The following is a 27,345-nucleotide window of genomic DNA, read 5'->3' as shown; positions in this document are numbered from 1 at the left end:
ATCTTGGCTATTTCCCTTTTTTAACATAGAATATTTACATCTTTTTCAAAAACTGTCAAAGGTATTCACTTTAAACTTGAAATATTTGTTGATTATCAAGCAATTTACTATCCAGCAATAAGAAAAGTGGAGAGCTTTTTGTGGACAGGTCTTGTGTTAAACAAGTTTTTCTCTTTATATGCTGAGATATTGAAATGCGGAGATAATTGTATTAGTGAATCATAAATGAATAGTTTATTTATTTATTTGCTGATTTCATGTCTGAATATACCACAAAAAATTTGTGATTTTTGTTTAAATAGCTGTGGACGAACAAAATGCACAGACCGTGGAACAAAGTCGGCTTCTACGCGGCTCCTCTGGCAGCTCTGTTGATCTTGTTGAGCCGTTCAAGCAATGTGGTCTTCAAGCTGGCAGCCCTAACTCGCGTTCAGCACCTAGCTTTTCTGTTTTTACCTCGGAGGTAGGACAAAAATCTCCCGAAATTGAGATAAAAAAATTTGGTAAGTGCAAAGCCTATTTTCTTCATTGTGCACATTTCTAATGCACTTTTTGTCTCATTCTCTCACTATTTTTGTAATTTATATTAAAAGCCGCGTCATGACAAAACCAACATAATGGATTTGCGACCAGCATGGATCCAGACAAGCCTGCGCATCCGCGCCTTTCCCCCTAACAACTCTATAACAAGTAGAGAAACTGATAGCGAACAGTATGGATCCTGATCAGACTGCGTGGATGTGCAGGCTGGTCTGGATCAATGCTGGGTGCAAACGCACTATGTTGGTTTTGTCATGACGCGGCTCATTATACCCCCCCCACAACAAAGTTGTAAGGGGGGTATACTGGAATCAGCTTGTCCGGCCGTCCGTCCGTCCGGCTGTCCGGCCGTCCGTCGGTTTTTTCTTGTCCGACCAATAACTTAAGATTCCTTTGACCCTTACTCTTCATATTTGGCATGGAGGTTAGTCATGATTAGTAGATGACCCCTATTGATTTTGAGGTCACTAGGTCAAAGGTCAAGGTCACAGGGGCCTTGACTTCAAAAAGCTTGTCCGCCCAATAACTTAAGATTGCTTTGACCTACAGTGGTCATATTTGGCATGGAGGTTAGTCATGATTAGTAGATGACCCCTATTGATTTTGAGGTCACTAGGTCAAAGGTCAAGGTCACAGGGGCCTTGACTTCAAAAAGCTTGTCCGCCCAATAACTTAAGATTCCTTTGACCTACAGTCGTCATATTTGGCATGGAGGTTAGTCATGATTAGTAGATGACCCCTATTGATTTTGAGGTCACCAGGTCAAAGGTCAAGGTCACAGGGGCCTTGACTTCAAAAAGCTTGTCCGCCCAATAACTTAAGATTTCTTTGACCCACAGTCTTCATATTTGGCATGGAGGTAAGTCGTGATTAGTAGATGACCCCTTTTGATTTTGAGGTCACCAGGTCAAAGGTCAAGGTCACAGGGGCCTTGACTTCAAAAAGCTTGTCCGCCCAATAACTTAAGATTCCTTTGACCCACAGTCTTCATATTTGGCATGGAGGTTAGTCATGATTAGTAGATGACCCCTATTGACTTTGAGGTCACCAGGTCAAAGGTCAAGGTCACAGGGGCCTTGACTTCAAAAAGCTTGTCCGACCAATAACTTAAGATTCCTTTGACCCACAGTCTTCATATTTGGCATGGAAGCTAGTCATGATAAGTAGATGACCCCTATTGACTTTGAGGTCACCAGGTCAAAGGTCAAGGTCACAGGGGCCTTGACTTCAAAAAGCTTGTCCGCCCAATAACTTAAGATTCCTTTGACCCACAGTCTTCATATTTGGCATGGAGCTTAGTCATGATTAGTAGATGACCCCTATTGACTTTGAGGTCACCAGGTCAAAGGTCAAGGTCACAGGGGCCTTGACTTCAAAAAGCTTGTCCGCCCATTAACTTAAGATTCCTTTAACCCACAGTCTTCATATTTGGCATGGATGTTGATCATGACTATAAGGTGACCCCTATTGATTTTGAGGTCACTGGGTCAAAGGTCAAGGTCACAGGGACCTTGACAAAAAAAAGCTTTTCTTCTCAATTGCTAAAGAATGTCCTGTCCGCAATGTATTGATTTTGACATTTTCACATTTGAAGCATGTAGAATACATAACTTAGCAATGCACTGGCTTAGTAACCTCAGATTTGGCAGGGAGGTTGTCCTTGAGCTTTAAATGGCCACTGTTGATTCTGACAAAGTGGTATGCGGGGGTATTCACGCCATCATAGTGGCAGTTCTAGTTTGTCTTCTTCTGAATGTTAGGTGTGAAAATGTTTGGGTAATGATAGTATGAAGATTATTGTGACATCTGTGGTCTGTGATAGTCTCTTTTTACACTATATTATCTGTTTGTAAACATTATTAAACTCTCCATTATCAAGGATATTGTCATATTTTCAGTATTGGCTCAGGGTTAGGCCAGTTTGACTATTCAATCAGAGGGGGCGGGGGAGGGGGGGGGGTACAATTAAAAATTGGGTAGCCAAAAGAGAACAATTGCTGCAGTTTTCCAACAGTAAAAGCCATTTCTTAAATATTGTGGCCTAAAATGTGCAGTTTATTGTCCATATGTTTTACATAAAAGTATGTAAGCAATTCCTTTGGGACCTTCTCTGTGATATCGTTTAACCCTTTCCCTCATGAGCATATTGTGAAAAATGGCCGTTTTCACTGAAAAGCCTCCTATTACAAATTCAAACTGCTATGAAGCTATGAAAAATGATTCAATACTAATCAAACTTGGCACAAATGTTGACTGGACCATTGCCTTTGTAACGATATGCTCAGTCTTAAATTTCCTGTTACCATGGCAAAGAGGGGACATCTCAAAATTGCCAAAAATCACTATTTTGCCTCGATTTTTTCCATCAAAATTTATTTCAAAGTGCTGCAACTTCTCAAGGGATTGAGATAGAGTTATAGGCTTTTCAGCGTTGGTTACACGTTAGCTTATGATCGACCTGGGGTCATTTTTAGCCTCTCCCAAATTTTCTTGGCGATGAGGGGGACTCCGCCCCCCTTCAACTCCTCCAAACAGAAGGGGGCACATCCCCCTTCTGGCAACCCCCTGATGTATCTCTTGGATGGGATCGGCACCGAAAAAGTGCTCATTTTTTTAACAACATTCTCAAAAGAAAACGTGTTTGGGGCCAAAATAGGACATTTTTTCACTATTTCAGGCCTCAAAAGGGGGGGGTGGGGGGGGGGGGGTCGAAAGTGCGTTGTTTCGCGTATGTATGAGGTAAAGGGTTAAGAGCAGTAAAGAAACTAGATCCTATTCTGTAAAGCTTTGAGAAGATTGGTAATAAAAATGTTTCATGAACTATGTTTAAAATTGTAAAATACAAAAGAGATTTTTTAAATTTTTTTTTGCCCACCGGAAGACACATTGCTCAGATGTGAGCTTTTTTAAATGGCATGTTGTCTGTGGTTTGTCTTATCCACAATGTTTTTAAACAGCATTTTTTCCAAAACCACATGTTACATTTTGATCTTGATCATTGAATGATCCTCATGTACAAAATAAAATGGCTCCCATCTGGTTCTTGTGCCTGCTTTTGAATTTTTGGAATTGTGACCTTTTCTAAAAGTTGATCTAAGGTGAGTGATCTAGGGAGTTATATTTAAGCACTAATGTCTCGATCAACATCATATTTGCACTACATGTTTTCTATTTGCAAATGTTTGTTTTGTTGTCTATTTTTGTTTTGTTTTGAAACACGCTTTTTCCAGATGGTTCCCAATCACCTTGTGTGAGTAGCTCACGGCGTATCAGCAGCATGTCAACGTTCAACAAGTCTGCAAGTGTTGGTTCGAATCTCGACTACAAGCCGCCGGTGAAAGAAAACATTCCACGGCACAGTGGTCTCCCATCATATCCATTTGCAAATTATCCTATTCTACCCAGTATGTATTGTTTGCAGGAAGATTCTTTCTCTACCCTTTACCTTCCAGATTTGTGTAATTTCAACTCCTAATGATCATTTGTACTGTCACCACTGATTCAGAAATCGTGTTGTATAATAATCATTTGTTTGAGAAATTGATGCTGAGAATTTTAAATTAATGGTTATTTACCTTGGAGGCTTGATTAGGTGGACTAATCGTAGAGATATGACCAAAAAAAAAAATGAAATAATTTGCATATAAACAAATAATGCATTTTCGGAAAAATCCATTTGAAGTTTAACATCTTCACAACTTTTGGTCAAAATTAAGTGTGTCTGTTGAGAGAAAAATTGTATCCTTCAAAGAAAAAATCAGTAGGCAAAAATTAATTCTTTGCTAAGTTTTACTTGAATTTTTCACACACTTTTCAAAGGTCAAGATATTGAGAAAAAAAGATTTGATGCTGTATTGTTGAAAATAGAAATTTTTGCACTTTGTTCTTGGAGTCTTTGTATATAATAGAGGGGTAAAGTACCTTTTTGCATGCATTAATATCTCCAGAAGCAGAGTCTAAGCCCACATGGTGAGGAATATTTAAATAAGTCTAGAGTATATATGTCTATATCAATAATTCTGCATTTGTTTTGTTATAAATGAACCATATTGCCATGCTTTCCAGGTTGTAGTATGATGTAATTAGATTTTATGTTTTGATAATAAAACTACCGGGACTGTCATTGTCTTAAGCTGTAATAACAATGAGCCCTAAGTCACGAAAACTAAATAAAAATGCAACAACATACACAGTCACAAAACTCTATCCATTAAAGGGAGACACAGGCAAAATTTGAATTTTTCATTCATTATTCTGTAAATGTCCACTATATTAAAACACTAGGCCATCACAAGAACAAAACTGTTTTCCTTATAAAGAATAAAATGGTGGTTTCCTAACTTGACCCACGTGGGTCATGTTAAGAGCGTTGAGATTTCATAATACTTGTGACAGTGAACTCTGGAAATGTTAAAGTGGATATGTCAAATGAATGACTTACACTTGTTTCAATCATGAAATATCCACAATATCTGTTATTGTAAATTCCAGGGTTTGTAGAAGTCACATGACTTGTTTTAAAACCACTTGGTGATTCTGTCAGTGTCTAAATTTTGTTCAACATATGTAGATACATTCATGTTTCAAACCCAAAATATATAGAAATTGATACAGAAATTCATGCTTGGACTTTGAAAAATGTCATTTTTAGTGTGATTTAGTACATAAAATCATTTAAAAATATTTTTGTCATTAATCTGCCTGAGTATCCCTTTAATGTTTGTTTTCTTCTTTGTTAATGTTTACCTGGACGCACAGTTTTTATGTAAGAATGTATATGTTTTCTCATATTCCTTTAATAATAAAAACATGCAGAGAAATGTTATGTTAAAGAGTAAATTCCACAATGGCTGTCAGAATTGTCAGAACAACACAATCATGTAAATAAGTAGACTAACAAAACAGAAATTATAAAGTTTCAGTTATTATAAGGCTCTATACTGTTGGCTGACCAACATTGAATTTTCATCTTGATATCCCCAATATTGATAATAGAAGCTTGTCAAGGTCATAAGTGGTGGTGGTAGTGTTGGTAGTTTAACGTTGGGGATCATGTTAGTAAGCCATATTGAATTTACCAGTGGACAGTTCAGCCACCAGATCATACCTGGGCAGGCTGTAAATCAGTCTAGTTGATCTTCTGTACATGTCAAAACAGAGGTACAGTGTTAATGACCTTAGAAAGGATTTCATGATCAATCACAACGAAAGTGAACTGCACGTCAAGGAATCGAACCCAGGTCATCGGATTCAAAATCCAACGCTCTATATATTGAGCTAACCAGATGGTTCGAGTCCATAAGTACTCAACTATTTGAATTTTCAACTGCTGGCTAATGAATATGTATTACACTCGGAAGCTGCATGCCTCAGGATGAGTTACAAAGATCCAAAAGAAAATAAACTTCCATAACCTTTAGCAGTTATTTACCCTTAACCTTTTACCCCATGAGCATATTGCTAAAAATGGCCTTTTTCATTGAAAAGCATCCTGTAACAAGTTCAAACTGCTATGAAACTATGAAAAATGCTTCAATACAAATGAAACTTGGCACAAATGTTGACTACACCATAGCCTCTGTAACAGCATGCTCAATCGTAAATTTCCTGTTACCATGGCAAAGGGGGGACGTCTCAAAATTGCCAAAAATCACTATTTCGCATTGTTTTTTTCCATCAAAACTGATTTCAAAGTGCTGCAACTTCTCAATGAATTGAGATAGAGTAAAAGGCTTTTCAGTGTCAGTTACTAGTTACCCTAAGATCGACCTGAGGCCATTTTTAGCCTGTCACATGTCCAAAATTTTCTTGGCGATGAGGGGGACTCCGCCCCCCTTCAAACCCCCCAAACAGAAGGGGGCACATACCCCTTCTGGCAACCCCCTGATGTTATATTTGGATGGGGGACAGCGCCGAAAAAGTGGTCACTTTTTTAACAACATTTCTCAAACGGAAAACAGTGTTTGGGGTCTAAATTGGGCATTTTTTCACTGTTTGAGGCCTCAAAAAGGGGGTGGGGGGGGGGGGGGGCAAACAGCCGTCGAAACACGGTTATATAAGGGAAAAGGTTAATCTGCAGACAGTCAATTCAAAGTTTGAGTAATTTAGCAGCGAAATACAAAAAGAATAAGCTACCAACTTTTTAGAGCACATCATTTAAATAATGCTATACATTCATGTTATATGCAAAATATTACTGAATTTATTGTTTTCATGTCCCTTAGGGATGGGGGAGGGGGGCATATCGATTCGCATTTGTCTGTCTCTCATGATGTCCTATGGTCTGTCTGTAGATTTTAGGGGCTTATATACTGTGAAATGCTTTAAATTTGAATAAACAAAGCTGATCATCATATGTTAACAAAAATGACTACATAGCAAATTTTCATATATAACATGATTTCAGGCTTATATAATTTATGCATATAACTATGATTTTCACCAGGAAATCAAGCGATGAATGTTAAGTGAAAATTAATCTTAAAATTTGAATTAATAATGCTAACAAAAACCAGTGGCAAAAGCAGTAGATCTGCCCTTGTTAGTGTGTAAAATGATCTGCTGACTGACAACTGTGTGTGTGGGGGCTGGAGGAGGGGGAGCGTCTATATTTTATATATACAATGCTAGTTATGTTACTGGAAATATGCTGATTGAAGACAAAGAACCTTATAATAAGGGAGGTGCTATCTCATTGCAGGTTTAAGCAGCTCTATAGCAGGGAAGCTGGCTGGAGGAAGTTTTATCAGTAAAGTGTTACTAGCAAATGCTGATGCCCTGTGTGCTGCTGCCTCACCTCTCTTAGAAGAGGAAATTCCACTGTAAGTTGAGAAAAACTTTTTTTATGACTAGAACAAAATATAGATTTTAGGTGAATATGGGAAATATTTGAAGGATGGTTAAATGGTTAAAGTTAAATATTCCTTTGTCAAAATTCCTTTGTTAAAAGAGTGTGTGTATTAAGTGTATACCTGTATTTATTTACGTTTTTGTTGCCAGCAAGACAGGTTTACAGGACCCACTTTATTCATTTCTTATTCATTAAAGGGTTGATAGTTTATGTATTTTTTATGTATGATTAACATAGTGAAAACTAAGCATCTAAATGTATTTGTAATAGTAAATTCCTGTGTTTCTAAAACATAAACAAATACACGATAATAAAACACTACCAGCCAGTCCTGGCAGCAAATATAGAAGGTAGGCAATAGATTTATATAAGTTTTATTTTGTTTTAGTGAGGAGTACACAGAGAAATGTGTGATGAACAATTATTTAGGTATAGGTCTCGATGCAAAAATCACACTCGACTTTCAGAACAAAAGGGACGAGCATCCAGAAAAATGCAGGTTAGTGAAGTTATACATTTAAACAGTATTTACAAATCCTTCTTGCGTGTTGGTTAAATAAAGTAAGTGATTGGGCTATCCTGTTCTAATAGTCTTTTGTGGCTTGGTGGTTCAGTTTTGCTGATTTCATATTATTTGTCAGTGGTTCTACTCAGCTGCCTGTTCATGCCTTAAATAATGCATGGAAGGGCACCTGAGGTCTCCCTCCGCGAATAAAGCTGAAATGTCGCCATATGACCTTTTCATTGTACGGATTGATTTGAAAGTGGACAGCCCATGATTATGTTATAACTTTTGGTCCATTGACCCTTTTGCATATTTACATTAATGTATTTATGTATAATTGTGTATAATTGTGAAATTTTATCTGTAATATACAATAAAATTTGATTAAACTTAAAAGTGTTTAAGCCATTGAGAAAGTAACAACATATCAATCGGGGTTTTAGGAGCAGAACAAAGAACCTCATGTGGTATGGCGTATTAGGGGGTAAGGAGATATTGCAAAAAACTTATAAAAACTTTGATCAACGGGTCCAACTAGAATGTGATGGGCAACGAATTCCACTACCAAGTCTTCAGGGAATAGTTATCCTCAATATTCCAAGGTATGTTTATATATTTTTTTCTACAGGTAGATATAGCCTATGTAAAACTTATCAAAATTGTAAATATTGTAATTCTGCTTCAATAAATTGAGTGGTGTTATACCCATTATTTGTTTAGAAGTTTTAATGATTTATGGGGGTGTCCGTGGCTGAGTGGTTAGGGTAGTTGACTTCAAACCACTTGCCCCTCACCGCTGTGGGTTCGAGTCCCAACAGGGACTTTGGATTCTTTCATGTGAGGAAGCTATCCAGCTAGCTTAAGGAATGTCGGTGGTTCTACTCAGGTGCCTGTTAGTGCCTGAAATAATGCATGGAAGGGCACCTGAGGTCTTCACCCACCAGTAAAGTTGGAACATTGCAATATGACCTATACTGTGTCAATGTGACGTAAAACCAAAAAAAAATAAAATAATGATTTATCTGTACACTGTTCTGCTAGAAGAAAAGAAAATACTAGGTTGTTCAAAGTCTTCAGGCAATTGTCATCCGCAATATTCCTTGGTATTTTATTTTTCTGTTAAATGCAGTTAATCTAAAAATTACCAGCTATAGGAAAGGTTGCAAGTCTACTTTAATATACTTAATGATGTAATACCTATTATTTGTGAAGGAATTTAAATGATTTCATGCTTACATAATTCCCCGAGCAGAATAAAAGTCCTGGCCCACTATAATTGCATAAATTGTTTATGTTTAGCTTGACTACTTGGAGAATAGGGAGCCATTGAACTCAACCAGGCTTCATCATCAATGTCACACTGGTTCAGTTTTTGCATGCAGTTAAGTATCTCAGAAACCACTGAAGGGAATTGGCTGAATCTACACACACATATTTGTTGAGAGCATAGTAGGAGGCCATAGATTCTGACAGAATTATGGCCCCTTTTGAAATTAGAAAATTCTTTATTACTGCCAAGCACTGAGAACAGTAGAGCAGGCTGTTCTACCAATAGCTCTTGTTAATATTCCATTAACGATATTCCCAATGAACCAAAATACTATTATTTCATGTATGAAAAGCCTGTCAAGAACATAAAACTATTATAAACAAGAGGATTCTTTATAAAACATGTTTATGGGGTATTTTTTTCAGTTTTGGAGGTGGATCAAACTTCTGGGGTGGTACGAAGGAAGTAGATGTAAGTTTTGTAACATTTTTGGTATGATATTAACTGTTTATTGAAAGAATAACATGTTAAATAATACTTAACCTACATTACTTTAATTTCTTTAATGGACTTGCCCAGCTTCCTTTTTTGGAAACTGCCCATTATCATTTTAAAGGATATCAAGATGAAAAGTTGGCAAAACCTGATCAAACTTCATAGATGAGCAGGCTGGCCCAGCTCTATCCCCTTGTGGTGAAGGGTTGAGGCATCAGAATTGCAGCCACTGTTTATCCCTGTGTGATCGTAAGAGGCGACTAAATGGGTTTGAAATACTGGAGTCTATGCATCTCTTCCCTCCAGCAGGTGTGGTGGTTCATGCACCGTAAAACCAAACAAAACAAAGGCCCAGCTCTATACTGGTGGCAAAGGCTAATCATGGTTCAGGCAGGGAAAAAGGTCAAGAATATAACACAGTTTGGTAACAGTGGCTCTGTTGTTTTCTTTATTTCAGAAATATTTATCAAATGATACGCTTTAAAATGGAGATGTAATCTTTGAATAATATAAAGTTTATTTTTATGTTATAAATATAAAATTCATCAGATAAGAATGTTGTTGTTTCAGACATTTTCTGCTCCGAGTTTTGATGATAAGATTCTGGAGGTTGTAGCAGTTTTTGGAAGCACACAGCTGGCTGTGTCCAGAGTATTAGACCTACAGCATCATAGGATAGCACAAGTAAGACTAACTTAGGGATTCCAGACTGACTTTACGGTCAAAAGTGTACTTTGGATTTTAAGGCTGTCTTAGGGTCCATAGATTGCAGCTTTTTACAAATGAATTACAAGATTCATATATTTTCTCTGAAGTTATGATCCTTAAAGCTACATGCCTCCAGATGAGTCAAAATATTTCAATGAAATCAAACTTGAGAAAAATGTATTTAGATGTAAGGAAAAGTAAAAAGTTTAAAGATTCATGTAATATTTTACATATTATGTGCGATTGATGAGTGAATTTTCAGTATTTACAACTATATTTCTACTGCATTACTAACGCAGTTAAGGCTATTTATGCATATTTTGACCACTTTTTGGTAATTTACGTGGTTTTTAAGGGCCATGGATAATGTGTAAATTGCTTCCTTTTAGATACTTCACAATATTACTCATTCAAATACATTTTCAAATTTTTCATGAAAAATAGCATGAATCTAGAGGCGTGCTGCTTTAATGCATGATTCACAATGTGCTAGACTCACACATGTACTGTGTTTCTGTTACTTAAACATATTTTTAAAAAAAGCTCACAAAAAGAGATAATAGACTGTTTTCACTTTTCATCTTCACTAACAAAAACAAATATCACACTGTACAGACAGGAATATCTATCTGGGAGTTAACTGTTTATGACGGTTCTGTTGAATTTCCACTTAACAGTTACCAGAGAGCTAGATATTCCTGTCTGCAATGACAGCCAGTATTTGATTCTTTTTCTAGCATATTACATATTAATCACAGAAATTACGAAACTGATATTTTCATATAGTCCTTTTTAGCTCACCTGGGCTAGCTCAGGGTGAGCTTTTAGGATCATTGAATGTCCGTCATTTGTCGTCCATCCACATTTGTTCGTTAACACTCTAGCGGTCACATGTTTGCCTCAATCATCATCAAACTTTGTCAGGATGCTTGTCTTGGTAATTGCTCAAATGAGTTCGAACATGGGTTATCTTGGATGAAAAACTAGGTCACAGGAGCTAAAAATAGAAAAATCTTGATTACACTCTAGTAGCTACTGTTTTCATCCAAATATCCTGGAAATTGGTCTGAAAGTTTGTTTTGAGGATTTCTAGATCAAGTTGGAATATGGGTCACCTGGGGGTCAAAAACTAGGTCACACCACCCAAATATGCAAAACCCTTGTGGACACATTTTTTACTCAATTGTCATCAGACTTGGTGAGGATGCTTGTCTAGGATATTGCCTGGATGAGTTCGAACATTTGTCATTTCGAATTGTAAACTAAGTCACAGGAGCTAAAAATAGAAAAATCTTGAAAATTTGTTTTGATGATTTCTAGATGAAGTTCGAATATGGGTCACCTGGTGTCAAAAACTAGGTCACACTGCTCAAATATGAAAAAACCGTGTTAACACTCTAGATGCCATATTTTTGACTCAGCTGTCATAAAACATGATGCTTGTCCCGGTTATTGCTTGGATGAGTGATTGGTCAGATGAGCGATCTAGGGCCATCTTGGCCCTATTGTTTCTTGTAGTAGTGTAGGAATTTACAATTTCTTTCATGACTGTTAAATGACTTCATTCATATGACTTGCCTTTTTGGGTGGGGTGGGATTTGGTAGTATCTGTGTAAAGAGTAAATAGTGTCTGATAATGCAAGATAAACTTGTATCATGTATGAAAAAAAATGTGATATTTTCAGTGTCGGACTGTAAAGATTATGATAATGGGAGATGAGGGAGTTCCTGTTCAAGTGGATGGGGAAGCATGGATACAGCCACCAGGATATATTCGTATTGTGCATAAAAACAGAGCACAAATGCTGACAAGAGATAGGGTATTTATAAAATTCACTTCATTTTTAAAGGGTATGAAGCTATATCTGGTGAAATATTTTTATCAAATTTAAAAACATTAAAACTATGCTGTTTCCATAATGTTATGGCAGATTATGGACAGAATATTTCTGTTATTTATCACACATGAAAACTGTAGGTAAACAGAATAAAATGTTCTAAAAAAAAAAAATTATGTTGCTATTTTAAGTATGTTTTTAACTGTTTACCAATCATTTCGTGCATGAGCCATTATCTCAAAAGGAAATATGCCTTCACATTTTTTAGCTCACCAGAGCCGAAGGCTCAGGGTGAGCTATTAGTATCAAAGGGGGATACTCCGGCGTCCGTCGTCATGCGTCAACAATCGTCTTCTTCTCTGAAACTGCTGGGCAGATTTACCTAAAATTTGGTCTGTAGCATCCTTGTGACAGTCACACTTAAATTTGCTCATGTCATTTCAATTGGCCCCTTTTAGGGGTCAACAGAGCTAAAAATAGAAAAACCTTTAAACATCTTCTACTACAGAACTAAAAGATGGATGATCACCAAACTTTGTCTGTAGCATTCTTGGGTAGTCTTTTATCAAGTTTGCTCATATTAATTTGATTGGCCCCTTTTAGGGGTCTCTAGGGCTAAAAATAGAAAAACCTTTAGACATCTTCTTCTACAGAACTAATTGATGGATGATCACCAAACTTTGTCTGTAGCATTCTTGGGTAGTCTTTTATCAAGTTTGCTCATATTAATTTGATTGGCCCCTTTTAGGGGCCGCTATAGCTAAAAATAGAAATACCTTTAAACGTCTGCTTCTACAGAACTAATTGATGGATGATCACCAAACTTTGTCTGTAGCATTCTTTGGCAGTCTTTTTTCAAGTTTGCTCATATTAATTTGATTGGCCCCTTTTAGGGGTCTGTAGGGCTAAAAATAGAAAAACCTTTAAACATCTTCGCCTACAGAACTAATTAATGGATGATCACCAAACTTTGTCTGTAGCATTTTTGGGTAATCTTTTATCAAGTTTGCTCATATTAATTTGATTGGCCCCTTTTAGGGGCCGCTAAAGCTAAAAATAGAAATACCTTTAAACATCTTCTACTTCAGAACCAATTGATAGATGATCACCAAACTTTGTCTGTAGCATTCTTGGGTACTCTTTTATGAAGTTTGCTCATATTAATTTGATTAGCCCCTTTTAGGGACCACTAAAGCTAAAAATAGAAAAAAACCTTCAAACACCATTTCCTACTGAAACAATTGATGAATAATCACCAAACTTTGTAGCATTCTTAGGTAGTCTTTTATCAAGTTTGCTCATATTAATTTGATTAGCCCCGTTTAAGCTAAAGCTTAAATACCCAAGGTCATGGCATTTCTTCAAATTATTGTTTAAACATATTCTATGCTCAAATTTTATATTAGAATATATTTCATTCCAACACTGAAAAGCAGTTGTTTCTGGTGAGCGACTCAGGGCCATCATTGCCCTCTTGTTATATTTTTGATATAATAATTTGACCTTCATTCTTGTGTTTTTTGACATACAGACTTGAAATTTGGACTAGGGGTGTAATTTCTGATGCTGAATTGAATTTTGATATCAACTGGCCTACTTTTCATATTTTTTACAATGTTTGACCTATTGTCTTTTTTTGAGGTACAGTTATGTTACCATACAGAATGTATAAAAAATTTGTTGTCCCAAACTGTAAACTTCAAACATCTACACCTTACATGTTTTGCATGTGACATTTTGTGTTTTCATTCAAAAAAGTTATAAAAAAAATTGTCCAGTCAAAATTAATCCTGCTCTAGTGGTCATTTATTCTGCATTTATTCTACATAGTCTCATAGGAACACACTTGCAACATACATATTTTTAACAAAGCCTTTCCAAAATATTAGGGCAAAATATTTCAATTTATATAGTGAATAATGAAATGATGGGTTAGATGAGTGTTGCCCTATTTTTTATTATGAAGAAAAAAAGCTAAAACAATCAGTGTTGCGAAAGTATATTACTAGAGGGGCAAGTTAAAGTTGAGCTGAACTTACCGAAAGAGCTGGACTTGCCTTTCAGCAAGTTCTTTTGAAGAATAATTTCCAACACTGTAAAGCCGTTGTTTCTGGTGAGCGACTCAGGGCCATCATGGCCCTCTTGTTTCATACAAGCCTTTTAGAATTACTATTTCTCAAAATTCAAATTATAAACTGCAGGCAACAAAGAATATTAGCTTTATACACTTTTAAGCCAGATGAGTAAAATAAATTTAAAAAAAATATATTTTTAGCTTAGTACGTACAGATTTGATTTTAGTTATATTGTGTTGGACACTATATGTTCATTGAATTTTTTTTCGAGTTATTGCAACAAACAAATTGGTTCCTGGAACATTCCTGTGTTAAGCAATAAGTGTTACCATTCTTGGGCTTGCCCCTGACAAGGTTTTGAAACATTGTATGACAGTAATGCAAGGTATGACAGAATATATTAATTTTGTCATCAAAATTCTACCCTGTTATTCATAGATTAAAATTTTGCATATTTGGCAAGATGTAGGTAATTTATGCTGATACTTTGTGACTCATAGTTTTACATGCACCAACACAGTAGAGATGACATCGCAACTTTCCAGCTTAACTGGTGGAGGAAGACCTCAGAGACCATCTGTGCATTATTTCATGCACAAACAGGTACCGAAGAAGAACTTCCAATGTAATGGAAGCTAGCTTAATAGCTTCCATACATGAACAATCCAAAGTCCCTGACGGGATTCACACTTACAGTAATGAGGGGCAAATTGTTTGAAGCCAATGACCTTAACCACTCAGCCTAGCAGTAAATTTGCAATCATTGATTTAATAATTATTTTATTGACGTATTTTTTTCAGTCATTTGAAACAGTATTAAAGTCCTGGTCAGAGAAACAGAAGTTAGAGCCTTCAGCTGCCCTAAAGCCAGACTCTCTGAATGCCGAAGAGACCGAGTCCCTGCAGAAATTTGTGGAGGTGGCATCAGCACTTATAAAAATGTAAGTGTAGCTTGCATGTTGGACTTGTCCACTTACATCATAAATGTTATCAAGTCAGGAAAAAGTCAATTCTACCCGAATATGTTTAATTATTATTTTGACAAAATTAATTTTTTTTTTTTCATTCTTTATCATTTATGTTCAAAGAAAATTGCTTTCTTAATTATCAATACAGTGCTTAAAGTTTAGACACATAGTATTTATGGACAATATTAAAAAATATATATTCCCATTTTATTTTTATCACATAAAAAATTTAAAAAAAAAGATTAAGAGTGAAATTACTTGTAAGTTGTCCAGAAAAATCACAGTCTCGACTTTTTCAATTAAAATACAAGGCATTTAAGACATTTCTGAATGGTTTGATAAATAGGCTCTAATAAAGGGCAGATATCATATGCGATGTAGTCCAAAATGTTTAAGTGGAAAGTATTTGTACTCTTACTATGCTTAAATTAATTAACTTATTTTTTTACATGTTTTGCAGTAGATTACTGAATTATAACGGTTAATTATATTCTGATAATTTCACAGTAATGATTACCAAATATAATTTCACAGTAGCCGAACTATATTTGGCGTAAAAATAAAATATTTATCATTAATGAATGTTTTTTTTCAGCGGAAATGTACTGTAGTCAATCATAATAACAAATGTACGTGATAACTGTAGTTCATAAATATTTACGAACGTTGTGCTGAAAAACATCTAAAATCTAAAAATAATCATGGAATTATATTTTGCTTCAACATTGTGACGTCATTATTTGATGACGTCATGAAGATAAGAGCATGACGTTACGCGGCAAAAATCAGTAAAATGGTGTAAAAATCGTTAAAAAATCATGAAATAAACAGAAAATTTGTTTGTTTTACATGTAAGATCAAATAATATTTCACTCGTGAACCCCAGCTATTATATTTTCACTCGTGGCTACGCCACTCGTGGAAAATATTGCATCTGGTGTTCACTCGGTGAAATATTTTTCGATCTTACACTGAAACAAACAAATATCCTCTATATAAAAATCTTATCTGGTTCTTAATTTTGTATATTTTATTAATTGAAATGTCAGAATACTGAGGTATAGCAGTTTATAGTATAAGGCCTGGTCAGTCTACACAGATGTGTTGCCTGCAGTGCCTCTAGTAAAGCTTTATGCTTGTGGTATTGGTGCCTTGTTATGCCTGATTTATTATTATACCCCCAAAAACGAAGTTTGGGGGGGTAAATAGGAGTCACCCGGTGGTCGGTTGGTTGGTCGGTCGGTCGGTCGGTCGGTCCAGACGTCCGTTGCATTTTCCTTGTCCGGAGCATAACTTGAAGACTAATGGTTGGAATTCAATATAACTTCATACAATGGTCAAGCACATTGAGAGGAAGTGCAGTGCACAAGAACCATAACTCTATCTTGACTAATTACAGAGTTATTGCCCTTTGTTACTTTTCCTTGTCCGGGGCATAACTTGAAAACTACTGGTTGGAATTCAAAACAACTTCATACAATTGTCAATGACAATAAGGGGAAGTGCAGTGCACAAGAACCATAACTCTATCTAAAGTAATTACAGAGTTATTGCCCTTTGTTACTTTTCCATTGCTTTCTTTTGTCCGGACCATAACTTGAAGACTTAAGGTTGGAATTCAATATAACTACATACAATTGTCAAGCACATTGAGAGGAAGTGCAGTGCACAAGAACCATAACTCTATCTTGACTTATTACAGAGTTATTGCCCTTTGTTACTTTTCCTCCAAGGCATAACTTGAAAACTACTGGTTGGAATTCAAAACAACTTCATACAATTATCAAACACAGTAAGGAGAAGTGCAGTGCACAAGAACCATAACTCTATCTAAAGTAATTACAGAGTTATTGCCCTTTGTTACTTTTCCATTGCTTTCTTTTGTCCCGACCATAACTTGAAGACTAATTGTGCAATTCATTATAACTTCATACAATGGTCAAGCACATTGAGAGGAAGTGCAGTGCACAAGAACAATAACTCCATCTTGACTTATCAAAGAAGTTACTGCCCTTTGTTACTTTTCCTTGTCCAGAGCATGACATGAAAACTACTGGTTTGAATTCAAAACAACTTCATACAATGGTCAAGCACAATAAAGGGAAGGGCAGTGCACAAGAACCATAACTCCATCTTGACTAATTACAGAGTTATTGCCCTTTGTTACTTTTCCTTGTCCAGAGCATAACTTGAAAACTACTGTTTGGAATTCAATACAACTTCATACAGTTGTCAAGGACATTAAAAGGAAGTGCAGTGCACAAGAGCCATAACTCCAATTTGACAAAATACAGAGTTACTGCCCTTTGATACTTTTCCTTGTCCGGAGCATAACTTAAAACGTACTGGTTGGAATTCAAAACAACTTCATACAATGGTCAAGCACAATAAGAGGAAATGCAGTGCACAAGAACTATAACTTCATCTTCAGTATTTATAGAGTTATTGTCCTTTGTTCCTTTTCTTTGTCTTTCTGGACTTATTACAGAGTAATTCAATAAAACTTTATCAATGGCCAACCACATTGAAAGGAAATGCAACATACAAGAACCACAACTATCTTTAATTTCCCACAACCATAACTCTATATTTCAATTCTTTTACAAGGTATTCTGTTACTAGTAAAGGTGCCCTCACACATAAACCACGACCTTACTGCGACCTGAAACTAGTAAAATAGCATTTTTCTTTCGAAAATCGTTGGTTTTCTTTCAAATTTTTCTCGGAGACGGTCCGGGGCTCTGCAGTCTTGTGTTCAGTACGTTTTCTCTATGTCCTCAATACGACCCTTCTACGTCCATGGCGTTTCCACTGCGACTGTATTGCGTCCCCAAGGCGACCCTACGGCGATCATCGGCGACCCAGCTGCGACCGTGCTATGTTCTCTGCGTCCTTACGGCGACTCTACGACGACTATTGCGTTTGTCCGGCGAGTGTCCTGCGACTGTACGACGACCCTACTACGTTCTTGCTACGTCTATAAAAACAATATTTTTTACCAGTAGCAGTAGCGTCGCCAAAGGTTTCCGAGCAATTTCTTGTAATTTCATCGGTGACTCTACGGCGTCCTTAGTACGAGTGTACTACGTCTATAGCGTTCTTATTGCGTCCTTACTACGATGCTGCTGCGACTATGGCGACTCCACTGCGATCCCACGGCGACCTAACCAGGACTCAGCAAGAACGCAGAGTTTCTGCGACTGTTTTGTGCATGTTCAAAATAGTCGCCGACGGTCTGCGACCTTGTGCGTCCTTGGGTTCCTCGCTACGACCTCGCTGCGTCCCTGCTGCGTCCATGGCGACTGTGCTGCGTCCTGGGTCGTAGCAAGGTCGCAGTAAGGTCGCGAGGTATGTGTGAGGGCAGTATAACATCCTCATTTCCAAAGCACAGTCTTGTGGGGGTATTAATCACATTTAGTGATAGTTCTAGTTTACATAGTTAATTCCCTATATCAGGTAAAATTGACGCAGGAAGGTCTGAATATAAATTTCAAGAACAGGCACCATATATTTTTCTTTTGCAGTGTCAAAGTTGCCTCCCTTACATACAGTTCAATAGAACAGGAGTTGTTTCCCTTGGCAACAAGGGCATCAGAGTATCTGGATAGATTGTATCCTTCCGGACGTCTGTCAGAGGTATGTGGTATACATTGTCTAGTGTTAACATCTAATGTTAATGTTTGGTGAAGTAAGCCAAAACATCTAAAACATTGCACACAAAACTTGTCACATTCTACCCAAACCTCTGTCTCTATTTTTTTTATTTTGGAATAATATTAATTATAAGACTTGTTTACAGCACAATTTTAATATCATTTGTACCGGGTATATAAAATTCACAAAAATAGTTTGTTTTTGTGGGGTTTTTTTTTTCTCAAAATTTTTCTTTTCTGAGTTTTTTTTATATACTTTATTAGCAAAATACAGAAAATAAATTCCTTATAAAATGCCCAAAAAATGGCAGAATTTGAAATTTTACAGGTCAGGTTTGATTGAGCCTGTTGGACGGTAGTGGAAGCTGCAAGCTACCTTCCACGTCCCCAAGCACTGGCTTTGGCAACATTCAACAAATATATGGTGAAATTCTAAATTTGGAAACATCTGCAGATGTGTTTATACAGCTGCAATAATAGCTTGCCTTTCTTACAAAATTTAGAGAATGAAATTTTAAGCTTTCAGCTAAAACAGTTGAAGAGTTAGTACTAGTAGCGATTTTTATAATTTTGACTTTATCTGAAAATATTCATTTTTTACTTGTGTTAAATATGAAGTCATTATCATTTTGTATTAAGAAATGAAAATAAATTTCTACATAAAAATCGCTGGGTGCAAAAAGTTTTAATTTTTTTCAAAATCCTGAAAAGTCAATATTATTAATGGAATTCTTTGGAATATCTTTTTTATATGGAATGCTTTTGCTCTTTCTGTACTTGATTGACTTTTATCCTGCTGATTTTCTTAAATGAACTGGTCCAGCTATCAGTTTTGTTTTGGAACTGTCCACATTCAGTTTTTTGGGATTTCAAGATAAAGATTTAAAGTTAGTAGGCAAACAGTATAGAGCATGGTCAAACTGCACTGAAGTTCAGATTTGCTTGACTCTATACTGGTAGTATAAAGGCTAATGTTTTTCTATTCCAGCAGGGTAAAGGTTGAAACCACAGCCATTAATTTGATTGTGTTCATTTCTCTTTCCAAAATATCCAATTTCTTTGAGATTTAAAAAAAAAATAAATATGTAAAACACTTTTTTCCAAATGTTGTTTACACTTCTATTTATTTGAAATCAGCCAACAATTCATGAGTTGTTCCCATTTTTCCTGTATAGCACAGATGTTAAGGGCTGTCATTGTAAGAAATTTCACATTAGGATGTCAACGGGTGAATATAGACAATATACTCGTATTACTCTGGCGAAATTATTTATCTTTAGAAAAAAATAATAACTGATTTCCAATGACAGCCCTACATGTTTTATTAACCATCATCCTATATCTATTTTTACTGTAAAACTTAATTTTCACCATGAAGTCATTATGTTGGAGAAAATATTTATTGAAACAGAAACAATCACAGATTGGAAAGTTAAAAAATAAATGTATTTGTAACGTCCAGAGACATTCTTAATAAGCATTTTTTTAAAACATGATCCTCCCCCCCCCCCACCCCTCCAATTTGGGACCAGTCAATACCAGAAGAATTGGGATTTTTCTTTTAATTTTGCAATTTGTACATTAATGATCATGGAATAGATATAACTATAACCTTAAACAGTGAACAGGTCAAACAGCATGGATAGTGGCTTGCTGATCTCCACTGGTCATATGGGACACAGTTAGTTGCTGCCAGCAGTCTATATGTTAAAATTACATTTTCTCCAACAAAATTAACATTTTTGTGGGAAAAAAAATCATGTGCAAACATTTTTTTTTGAGAGTTTCCTCCCCTGGCAACTTGTTAATCACATTATTTTTTACCTTTTTCATCACTTTTACTTTTTTATTATCTCCCTTGTTATAGTTGGAAGAACGGAGTGTTGAATCTCACCAGGTTTATTCATATGTTATAACAGCAAATATGTTATTGTAGTACTGTTTTACTGTTTAGTGCCTGTGTTGGTCTTTTAAGTGTTTTTATTATTATCATTATATTATTATTATTATTTTATTTCAAATTTCTTCAGTGTCTTTTTTTCTTTATCCCCTAAAAAATCATTATTTAATAGACTCTTGATTTTTAGCTCGACTTTTCTATGAAAAGGGGAGCTATCCTACTCGCCCCGGCGTCGGCGTCGGCGTTGGCGTCACACCTTGGTTAAGTTTTTCGTACCACCCCACTTTATTTCAGAAGTATTACAAGTATGGCTTTGAAACTTACCATACTTGTTCACCATCATAACCTCCATCTACAGACAAGAGTACATAACTCTGTCAAGGTTTTTGACAGAATTATGGCCCTTTTTTGACTTAGAAAGTGTATTGAGCTTGGTTAAGTTTTTTGTACCACCTCACTTTATTTCAAAACCATTGGAGGTATTGCTTTGAAACTGACCATACTTGTTTACCATCACGACCTTCATCAACAGACAAGAGGACATAACTCTGTCAAGGTTTTTGACAGAATTATGCCCTTTTTGACTTAGAAAATACATTGAATATGGGTAAAATCCACTTATTGCCTTAACCCTTTGAGATATTGCTTTGAAACTTTTAATGCTATTTCACATCATTACCCCCATCTGTACGCAAGAGAAGGTAACTCTGTCAAGGATTTGTTTTAAAAATTAAGGCCTTTTATCGACTTAGAATCTTGGTTAAGTTTTTAGTACCAGTCCACTTTTTGACTGAACTGTTTGAGATATTAATTTGAAAGTTGGAATACTTGTTTACAATCATGATTCCCAAACATGTCCAGGAGAAGGTAATTCTGTCAAAGATTTTATTTGAATTATGGCCCTTAACTGTCAATGTTTTGTATTATAGGCAAGCACTAAAAAACTTATCTATTACTTGTATTATAAGGTAACTATAATACTTTCACATACAAAGTCAAATCTATATATTATGCTGATTGTACAAAAATATACTGCTTCCTTGGCATAGATTTCTTGAAAAATTATGTTATTATGTCATTTACCAAGGTGTTCTGAGTGACGTAAAAATACCTTATTCTCTCAAAGTGGGTTTAATACTATTAAATTTATTTAAGGCTCAACTCAGTTTTTTTTTCTTTCTTACCAGCCCTCTTTTGACTTAAACATTTCAAACTTTGCTGCAGTGTTCAAGGGTATCACACAATTCAGTAAAATAATTCTTCACTAAATATCTTAATGCTCATGGCCATTGTTCACTTTAAAAATACAGAGATTCTTGTATTGCCTTTTACTGCAAAAACTTTTTTTATTGGCAAGCAATAAAAAAGTCGAGCGCGCTGTCTTACGGACAGCTCTTGTTGACTGAACTGTTTGAGATATTAATTTGAAAGTTGGAATACTTGTTTACAATCATGATTCCCAAACATGTCCAGGAGAAGGTAATTCTGTCAAAGATTTTATTTGAATTATGGCCCTTAACTGTCAATGTTTTGTATTATAGGCAAGCACTAAAAAACTTAAAAAATCTAAAAAAATTCATTCCTATCCACTTGTTCACTTTACCATAAATTATGTCATATAAACATTGCTGTAATATTCAAGGGTATCAAACAACTAGTTCACTTTAAAAATACAGAGATTCTTGTATTGCCTTTTACTGCAAAAACTTTTTTTATTGGCAAGCAATAAAAAAGTCGAGCGCGCTGTCTTACGGACAGCTCTTGTTTATTATTTCCTTCCCTTACAAGAAAATCTGCCTGAGGTTTAATTATATATGTAAACATACTATGCCGTTTTTGCAAGGGAAATTTCTAAGATTTACAAGAATCCAACTGAAAGTGTTTAAATTTTTTTTAATTTTTTACCTTTGCAAAACTTTTTTTTTTTTAACCGCCTCCGTGGTTGAGGGGTTAGAGTCAATGACTTCTAATCCAGTTACCACTCTGGCGTGGGTTCGATTCCCGGGAGATGCTTTGGTAGCTTAGCGCGGAGGAAGGTAGTCTAGTACTGGTGTAATTTTATGAACGAAAGTAAACAGAAGTTAAATGGAAAGATCTATTTATAACCTTAGGATAAAAAAATGGATTCAGCATTATGACATACACATTTAAGGTTTATATATACCTACAGTGAAACATCTACAGAAAGGCTCTCTGTATAGCAGTAACCTCTTTCTAAAGACAGTGTGAATTGTTCCCAAAGTTAATAATGAATTTATCTGCTGAAGTACAACTCCACTCGGGGTGTCCTTGGCCTATTGATTTTGATCGTTGACTTCAAACCACTTGCCCTGCACCACTGTGGGTTCGAATCCTAAAAGGGACTTTGGATCTTGTCAAGTGAGGAAGCTGTCAAGCTAGATTACGAAACGCGGTGGTTCTACTCAGGTGCCCGTTTGTGCCAGAAATAATGCATGGAAGGACAATTGAGTAAAGCTGGAAAGTTGCCATATGATCAATACTGTGTCGGTGTGATGTAAAACCTAATCAAACAAACAGCTACACCACTCAGCAACATCAAAATCTGTGTCTCCTATACGGTGTGATCTGAAGAGATTGTGCATTGTACAATACATTGTTTTGTCTTTAAAATTTTAGAAGGTGATTTTTTTGTGTTTTTTTTTCCTATTCAAGAAACCTGTCTGGTTACTTGATTCCCATGAGATAAACATTGAGGTGAAGTTGTTGTTTTTTAAAGGCAGCTTTTCTAGCTTCAAGATATATTAATTTTGTAAACTGACATACTTCCTTCTTATTTATTTTTTTGTTTATTTTACCCTGACATTGTGTAGATTTAGTTTCTATAAAAATATACATAGCATTTTCATTTTGTGTGTGTGTTATTTTCATTTTTACCAAATGTGTAGCCTTTTGTATAAAGCTAAAACATTTTTCATACTTTATCTTGAAGAAGGACTTTTGCTTGTAAACATTATATTCTTTTCAAGAATAAGTCATATTAAATGTTTAATTTCAGTACAAATGTAATTGTGTTTTATGTGTCAAGCAAATTTGTAGAATAATTGGAAAAATTTAGAGCAAACAATCAATTTATCTTTAAATAATCAATTAATCTTAAATACTTGCAAAATAAATGTTTCATGTTAGTGGTTTGCTATTCTGACAATTTGAATTACCCCTCTTTAGACAGAAAAAAAGATCAAGAAGATTATTTTTTCTTATCAAGATTGGAAAAATATTGTCATTTTTTTATAATAAATTTCATGTTAGAAACTGATCTATACCTATTTATAGACGACTGTAAAATTGTTGTTAACATAATGATAAGATAACTCTTACAAAGATTGATTTCTTTACTCAGGTAACAGTTGTTTCCCCTTTTACAACAAGTTCTATACAGTGTATATGTTACTGTAATAAATTGTTGTTTTTCTTGTACTTACAGTCAACATCTGCCAGTTACAAACATTTTGCCTGTAACATTTTAAATCAGTGTACATGACTTAGTGAATGTTTGTTTCTTGTAAGACATTGAATTTTTGTTTGTTTTTTGTTATTTATAGCCTACTCTGAGATGTCAAGTGATAGATTTTGTACATAGCGTTCGACATCTGACCAACGAAACAAGTATATTCCTAGCTGATAAAGCTCCGGAGCTGGTAAGTATAAGGGCATTTGTTTAAAGACCCATACTCAGAAATGGTTGGGTTTTATTTCCCTAAAACTTTTTAATTTTGGTGTACTATTATAGTATCCAAAAGGTTACTCGTATTTCGTTAGATAAGTACAGTTATAGTGAATTAGTATTTTGTTTGGAAGTTTTATGAGATATTATTTTACAAATATGGGTACTTTTTACAAGTTAAAATATCAGTGACATTTACCGTACATTCTCTAAAACAATTATAAAATTTATGTTTACTAATTCTAAAGAAGTAAAGATTTATTTATTTATTTCTGAGGCATAATGTGCCTTTAAAAATATTATAAGGATCACCAATTTACCATCACAACCTTGAAAAAACATATTATTAAAATCACAATTTTACCACTTATTTTGCTAAATTACTTAACAAAGACATTATTTACTAGGTATAGTGCTCATACAAAATTTGTCACGACTCTTTGTTAAAATTATAATAAAAGCATTAGTAGAAGTAGTAGTAATAGTAATAAAAGTATTTCTGATAATCACACTTTTGTATTTTAATCAACTTAGTTATGAAATTATTTATAAATAGCAGAGCATTGAATATTGAGAATTCAGTAAACATTTTGTTTGTTTTTACAGAGGATAAGGCTAGATATTGAGGAGAAACTAAATCATTCCCTGTCTCAAGTTGAGGAGGAGACAAAACAAGTGATGGAAATGTGCAATATTCCCTCTGCACCAATATCTCAGGAAGAGGTAAGTTAAATTGTGCATCTTATGCCAATCTCAAGAAGAGATAAATACTGATATCTTTGTGGAAAAGGCTGGTTAAATATTCCCTCTACATTTATATCTTTGGAAAAGACTAGTTAGAAGTCATGTGCATTTAATAGTTGGTCACCTGTGGTGTAAATGGTAATTACAGGTGAGTTATCCAGGAAAGCCGGTAAAGCTAGATCAGCTGCCATGATAAGACTTAATGCATTAAAATCTGTGTAAAAAAATACAAACAAAAATAAGGTATTTTTGGATATGATTTGTATGAAAATTAATTGTGTTACAGTTGCTGGCAAGTGTAGAGATGAAACCAAGACCAAAGCCAGGGAAGTTTAAACAGGTGGTTAGTAAACTGAAAGGCAAGAAGGATAAAGAGAAACCTTACATTCCATTATGTAAGCATTTCTATCAAATGTATCCCTAGTATTTTATCATGTATTGGTAGTGTTTTATCGTGTATCGGTAGTATTTTATCATGTATCAGTAATGTTTTTATCATGTATCAGAAGTGTTTTATCATGTATCCATAGTATTTTATCATGTATCGGAAGTGTTTTATCATGTATTGGTAGGGGTTTATCATCCATTTCTTGTATTTTATCATGTATATTTAGTTTTGTTGCTTCATGTAATCCCTAAGCTTTTAACTTACAGTTACTATTTCAGTAAGTAGCTATTTGAAAAAAAAGGAGCACTACTGTATTCACCTAGGGTCGTCAAAAGTTTTGCTTGCAAATTGGTATCTTCAAAACTGCTAAAGCAAATGGGTCGAAAAAATTCAAAGATTTACCATTGGTCATACACCTTGAGAATATAACAGAAAGTTTACATCTCTTATATGGTTTTTAACTATATTATGGACCTTTTTGAACTTAGAAAATTATACATTATCAACGCATCATGCTCTAAGAACAGTGGAGCATAAAATGAATGATTTAAATGATTCTAAATGTATAATTTCCATTAGGATTTGTAATCCTTAATGTATTAAATGTCACCATCACCCTCTGTCATTATTGAACTATATTGAGGCATGGCTGACTTACAACCAAATATAAGAAAATAAAATCTTTTGAAGATTCAAGAAAAAGACAAAAAACAGAACACAAATATTTGTTGAATAAAATCTACAATAAACGGCATGTTATTTTTCATTTTCTAGTATACAATGTGAACTCGTGGACAGCAGAAGATGTGGGTCAGTGGTTAGACAACATGTCCCTATCAGAATACAGAGAATCGTTCATCAGACATGAGATACGAGGGTTAGAACTACTCAGTCTTGATAAAACAGATATACAGGTATGTCCAGATACTTACTTGTTGTATTTAGCTGCCCTAATTTTAGTGGGGTTTTTATTAGCTCACCTGTCATAAAGTGACATGGTGAGTTTTTGTGTTTGCTTTTCGTCTGGCGTCCGTCTGTAAACTTTTACTTAAAACGACATCTCCTCATAAATTTACAAGCCATTTCATTCAAACTTCACAGGAATGTTCCTTTGGTGGAGAGCTTAGATATTTGGCATGAAACATCTTCTAATGGGTGTCTACCAATTTTGTTCAAATAAAAGCCCTGGTGTCAAAATTGGCCCCACCCAAGGGGGTCATTTAATTTCCTTGTATGTATATAGTAAAAGCAAAAATAAGTCCTCTTTTAAAAAATAACCAAAGAGCTAGAGCTTAGATATCAAGCATTAAACATCTTCTAGTGGTTGTTTACCATGTTCATCCAAATGAAATACTTGCGGTTAAAAATGGCCCTGTCCTAGGAGGTCATTGATTTTCCTTATATGTACATTATAAAAACTTAAAAATCCAAAGAGGTAGAGTTAAGATATTAATCATAAAAAATCTTCTTATGTGTGTTCAAATAAAAGCCCTAAGGTCAAAATTGGTACCGCTCCAGGGGGTCTTTGATTCTTCTGATATGTACACATCTTTTGGAACTGTTGATTTCCCTTAGCAATATCAACCAGTTATGTTTTTACACATGCACTGTTTCAGAAGCAAATATGACTTTTGTGATATCATTTTTAGATTTAGATTTTATATCTGCTTTTGTTTATAGCTTACAATATTACTTGTTTCTTGTCAGAGAGAGTTTTATATTCAGG

At 35.1% G+C, this 27,345-nt stretch overlaps 1 protein-coding gene across 8 annotated transcripts in view; it reads left to right on the top strand.

Moving 5' to 3' along the window:
• LOC132735798 (diacylglycerol kinase delta-like) overlaps window positions 1-27,345 on the top strand; it is an 88,315-nt gene that overhangs the window by 49,735 nt on the left and 11,235 nt on the right. For 7 of the 8 annotated variants that reach the window (XM_060722794.1, XM_060722793.1, XM_060722800.1 and 4 more), the window contains 14 exons: window positions 303-503; window positions 3,771-3,944; window positions 7,241-7,361; window positions 7,779-7,889; window positions 8,339-8,497; window positions 9,591-9,636; window positions 10,231-10,344; window positions 12,054-12,188; window positions 15,083-15,222; window positions 18,774-18,885; window positions 24,366-24,461; window positions 25,094-25,210; window positions 25,518-25,626; window positions 26,394-26,533. In XM_060722794.1, the coding sequence (XP_060578777.1) occupies window positions 303-503; window positions 3,771-3,944; window positions 7,241-7,361; window positions 7,779-7,889; window positions 8,339-8,497; window positions 9,591-9,636; window positions 10,231-10,344; window positions 12,054-12,188; window positions 15,083-15,222; window positions 18,774-18,885; window positions 24,366-24,461; window positions 25,094-25,210; window positions 25,518-25,626; window positions 26,394-26,533 (1,775 nt within the window). The remainder of the gene's footprint in view (window positions 1-302; window positions 504-3,770; window positions 3,945-7,240; window positions 7,362-7,778; window positions 7,890-8,338; window positions 8,498-9,590; window positions 9,637-10,230; window positions 10,345-12,053; window positions 12,189-15,082; window positions 15,223-18,773; window positions 18,886-24,365; window positions 24,462-25,093; window positions 25,211-25,517; window positions 25,627-26,393; window positions 26,534-27,345) is intronic. The other variant, XM_060722795.1, reaches the window with a different exon arrangement.

This window comes from Ruditapes philippinarum, unplaced genomic scaffold (genome assembly GCF_026571515.1).
Source record: "Ruditapes philippinarum isolate M1 unplaced genomic scaffold, ASM2657151v2 ctg2796_1_1_1_1, whole genome shotgun sequence".
NCBI lineage: Eukaryota > Metazoa > Mollusca > Bivalvia > Venerida > Veneridae > Ruditapes > Ruditapes philippinarum.
This window is presented reverse-complemented; position numbering and strand designations above follow the sequence as displayed.